Genomic DNA, 5,027 nt, shown 5'->3' with positions numbered 1-5,027 from the left:
GGAGAGGGACACTTTGAAAAGGAGATCAAAACATGGGGGATTGGGTTGCATGTTTTTGTTTTCTAGCTTACTGCTGGCTACTTCCATGGTCAAAATAAACCTGGATATGCAGCTTATACCATAAAACAGAGTCACTGACCATCAGCAAAGTGTTCCCTGTGCTGTAATTCCAAGCAGTAACATACTAAATCTTGGGAAGACAGGTACCCAGGCAAGCCTGGGTTCTTGCCTAAGTGTGGTTTTCAAAGACGTGCAATCTTATCATTTACCTATCCAAAGAAATGAAATCTCTACATTCATGTATACCACTTAGGAACAGTAATTTTACAACTCCTTTTCCTCTTGGAAGCCTTCCAAATCAATATTTTTGTTCTGTTTCAGGCAAAATGGGAACACATAAAAAATTATTTTGTTCATATCCCTTTGTAGCCTGGGACCCTTTGAGCAACAGTCAGTAGGCAAAAATTAATATATGACTGAAAGAAAATGGTCTTTCTGTGGTTCCTGATGATGGCTGAGGAAAAATAAGGCCAGGAAATAGTAGTTTCATAATTTGTGATAAATTATATGGTGGTGGGTATCTATTGAGTCCAGTCTGGAGTATTTTGTTCTGATTGCAGTGAAAACTGCAGCTTGTGCTCTTACCTCAGCATCAAATTGAGCATGTGTGAGACACAACACTTGGGATTAATGTTAAATGAGTGAATCTTAGACCTTATCTATCATTTATTTGTCTCATGTGTGCACCCATGGATATCACAGGCATTTTTATTTAATTATTTAAGAATTGGCACATGACCTGTATTATCTCCTTCCTTCGGGTATCTTGCTGACAGAATAGTGCAAAGGAGCAATATCTAATCCTCATACAGCTAGAACTGTCTGTGAAGAGAAAGATCTTATTAAACTGGCCCTGTCATGTGAGCAGAAATTACACTTAATATTAAGTACTGCTTCTTAAGACAGAATACAGTTGTGCTCATACCACCAAATTGATTCAGACTGCCATAAAAGAGTCATAAGGTTTCATCTTAATTTCAGAGTAAATCTCTGTGCATTTGGTCTGTGTCACTTTGATGGATACAGAACTGTGCACTGCTACAAGGCCAGGACATGTATTTATTTATTCAGGAAAATATATGTCACAAAAACACTCATTGTAAAAGACTTAGTGTGTTCTAATGGTGTGATCCAGTACCACTGAAATCAATGGGAGTCTTTCTTTCCATGCTGGTAGTGCAGGAGTGTGCCAGCAATACAGAAAGCATTCCTAAAGTGCCTGGCACAAATATCAAAATCATTAGGAAAATAAAAGGCTGACAAACAGACAACCCCATAGACATGAGACAAACTTGGAGGCAACTGAAAATACAGCTGTTTTCTAAAGTTTGTATGTGAAACATATGTTCTGAGAAAGATGGGTTATTCTAGCTGTATGTCTATGCTCATTTGTAGTATAAAAATGAAACAAATGAAAGAGTAGTAACAGAGGAGTTCATAAAAATGGACCTTAACAATAGCTGCAGAAAAGAACTGGTTAGTAGTTTACTTGCCTTTAAAATTCAACTTGCAAAACAAAGTTGATTTATTCAAATTTTCATTAATTTTACCAGATTTTGCTTTATTCTGCTTTAAATAGCACCTAAAAAAAATAAAAAAGGCAGAAATATTATTTCCTGGTTTTTAATGAATGATCAGCCTGCACTATAAAGGCTTGTTTGCTGTCATTACTTTAATGAAGAACTGCAAACCACATATTTTGGTTGCAGCTAGTTTCACACGAGTACTTCAATCCTGGGAATTTTTAGGCCTATCCCATGAAGTGAACCAGCCCCAGGGACATGAACCATGACTCTATATACAGAACAAAAATGTGCCTGTGTGCATGCACAGCCGTGAGCCTCTACCATTGTTGTCCTTTGCCGGGTCAGTCAGGATATGATGTGTGACCAAACCCTTCTGTCTTGGGAAGTCCCTTCCTTCGGATGTTCACTGAGGGGGAGCACCCATCTCCTTGCCAAGGAGGCTCCTGCCCCCGTTTAGCTGTCGACTTGTTGCCACAACATCATCACAACTTGCCTGCCCAGCTTTTGGGAGTAGTTTCCCAGGGTTCCCACCAACCTCTGCTGAAGCTTCCATCAGCAGTGGCTTCTTCAGCAGGGTCTTCAGAAGAAAACCTTAAGCAGAAGGGCTCCTGGGGGAGTGGAAAGTATTACAGAGAGTAAGAATCTTCTTCATTGCAGACTTTTTGACTTGAGACACCCATCTTCATCTTCTCTCTGTGTTCATTTTACCCAGCAAGCATCCAACAAAGACTAACAGTTGGTGTCTGGGGCTGGCTTCCAGACAGGGACCCAGGGCATTTCACAGGTCCCCTTGACATCTATCTCCCCTGGTCCCAAAATTGGTTCTTCACCCCAAAGTCCAACACACAGCAGAAATCCAGGGCAGAAAGAGACTTGCCCTGTCCACAAATAAATAAAATCATCTTCATGTAAATCCGGATGTCATTCCTCTCCACAATGCTCTTATGCTTTCCCAAGTACAAATGGGAAAAAAGTCTAAACTTGGTCCCTTTGTCTGCTTTGATACCATTATTTTATCTATGGGAACATTGCCAATCTTTTTTGTGCAAATATCGAAGTTCAAGGCCAGGAATCCTCTTGTCCTTTTGGCAGCATTAGCCTTTGGTCAAACCCAAGCATCTTTCTGAGCTTCAACGGGTCTTGAGGTTTTGCATGTGGTGAGATTTGTTGCAAACTGGATTCATAATGATGCAATTTTTTAACCATAAGATACAATGAATACTGAGAGAGCTAGATGAACTGAATCTGGCCCTAGATGCTGTAAGGGGCTTTATATTGTCTACAGATATGTGGATACAACAGATATGTGGACAGCTGGAGTCAACAGAGCAGCTGCTGGCCAGTCCTGGGCTGCCCAGAGCCTCTGCAAGGGAAATCCCAGCACCTCTGCAGTTCAAAAGCAAAGAGGTGCTACTCTTAAGACTTTCATTTCTTTTTAAATTTTACCTCGCAGTTTTTTCTATCAAAAACAGATTTTCAACTAAATCAGCCACATCATGAAAAAGAAGGGGAATGAATGAATGAATGAATACAAGCAAAAACAGCCTCTTTTTTTCATCAGATTTGCCAAGGGCAGGGCAGAAGACAAGGACACCTCTTTCAAAAGGGGATCCTGGAGTCATGCCATGACCATCCCTGACCCTTCCTGCAAGAGGAGGTTTCCCTGCTCTCTCCTGCCCTGCCTTCTCTGGGTTTCTCCCCTTCTGCATCACCTCTGCCTGAACCCATGGATCTGTCTTTTTAAATGCAAAACGAAGAAACGGTCGGGAGCATGGGGCAGCCCCTCCACGCACCCACCTGCCCCCGAACCCAGTGAAGTTGGCAGAACCGCTCACAGCCCTGCCTTAGGGAGCCGCTAACTCCTAGCTGCACCCGCCCGCTGCCTCGGCCCGGTCCGACACGGAGCAGCGGCGCTCCGGGCCGGCGGTTTTCCCTGAATCCTCATAAATAAAGCTGTACATAAAGTTGCAAGAGAAACGGCAGCGGAACTGCACCTCCGCGGTCCCGCGTGAAAGGACACCCGGGTGCCCCGCCGGCCGCAGCTTCCAGCCCAGCCCCGACGTGCCCGCGGGTCCCTCCGTGGGGCGGCGGAGCCTCAGGCGGGGCCCCCCGGGACAGCCGCGGGCTCGGCGGCGGGGGCGGCCAGCGCCTCCCGCTCCCGCTTCTTCTGCTTCATGCGGCGGTTCTGGAACCAGACCTTCACCTGGGCGTCGCGGAGGCGCAGCGAGCGGGCCACCTCGAGGCGGCGGGCCCGCGACAGGTACCGGCTGAAGTGAAACTCCTTCTCCAGCTCCGTGAGTTGCCGGGTGCTGAAGCTGGTGCGTGCGGAGCAGGCGGGAGGTTCCCCCCCGCACGGCGCCTCGCCGCCTGCAACGCCGAAAAACACCGCGCTTCAGCGGGGGCAAAGGCAGGGGGAGGAAGCGGGGCGGGGGTCGAGGCGGGAGAAGGGCAGAGGGGAGCCGGGATGGGAGCATCCCCCGCCCGCTCCCCGCCGCCCCACTCACTTCTCCCTGGCGGGCTCCGCTTCGCTCGCATCCACTCGAAGGTGCGGGGCTCTGCCGGGGCAGCCGCGGGAGCCGGAGAGCCGGGCGAAGGGGCGGCCTCGGGGCAGGGCGAGAGCTGCCGCAGCCCCCCGCCGCCCGAGCCGAGCCGGGGGCGGTCGGGGTCCTGCGGCGGCGGGCAGCCGCTCCCGGGAAGGACGGACGTAGCGCAGCCCGGCGGTCCGGCTCCCCGGGACGGCCGGCAGCCGGGGCCCAGCCCCGCGGGGGCAGCCGCCGCGTACCCCAGCGCCTGCGGGGGGGACGCGGCGCTGGCCGTGGTGCCCGGCGCCAGGAAGGCGTCGTCCCCTCGATGGGGGTACGGGACCTGCGGGGCCCCGCGGCACAGCCCCGGCGGAAAGGAGAGAGCGAAGTACCCCAGGTCCATGACCCGCGGGGCAACACCGCGCCCCGCCGGGCCAATATGCCCTAATATAGGCCCTGGAGCGGGGCGGCACGTCCCGCCCCGCGGCCAATGGGAGCCGGGAGGGGAGAGCCCCCGCCGGGGGTCCCGGGCGCCGCCAGCTCCCCTGGCCGGCGGGCAGAACCTCCGCGCCGCACCCGGATTCCCCCGGCACAGGCCGTTCCCGATGGACTCGACGGAGTCGCCGCACGCTCGGGACGTTTGCCGGGAGTTTGGAAGGTGAGTGGGCGCTTTCCCGCTATCCAGGCTCCCGTCCGGGTACGGGTCTGCGCTCCCCCTTGCCCTGCAGCCGGCCAGGCTCCTGGAGGCTCCCACGGGCACACCCAGGTCTCCACACCCGGAGGCTGGGGCGGGGCGCGGGTTGCTACTGCAGCCGTGGCACTTAATGGTATCGTTCCATCAGATAAGTGCTCTGTAGGCTCTCAAAAATGAATCCTCTCACCGTTAACAGGCTCACACCGTTAATGGACTTTTATTTTT

The 5,027-nt window shown here is 51.4% G+C and overlaps 1 protein-coding gene across 1 annotated transcript; it reads right to left on the bottom strand.

Moving 5' to 3' along the window:
* Positions 1-508: 508 nt before the first annotated feature.
* LOC102107287 (homeobox protein Hox-D1) lies at positions 509-4,511 on the bottom strand. The gene is made up of 2 exons (XM_005520009.2): positions 4,091-4,511; positions 509-3,953 (listed from the first exon to the last, which is right to left on the bottom strand). Exons 1-2 carry the CDS (start codon positions 4,509-4,511, stop codon positions 3,682-3,684), a joined length of 693 nt encoding a protein of 230 aa, XP_005520066.2. The 3' UTR covers positions 509-3,681.
* Between the last annotated feature and the right edge of the window lie 516 nt (positions 4,512-5,027).

The sequence above is a fragment of the Pseudopodoces humilis genome, chromosome 8, assembly GCF_049639895.1.
Source record: "Pseudopodoces humilis isolate 2021_Gansu_Grassland_sample_001 chromosome 8, ASM4963989v1, whole genome shotgun sequence".
In the NCBI taxonomy this organism is placed as follows: Eukaryota; Metazoa; Chordata; class Aves; order Passeriformes; family Paridae; genus Pseudopodoces; species Pseudopodoces humilis.
This window is presented reverse-complemented; position numbering and strand designations above follow the sequence as displayed.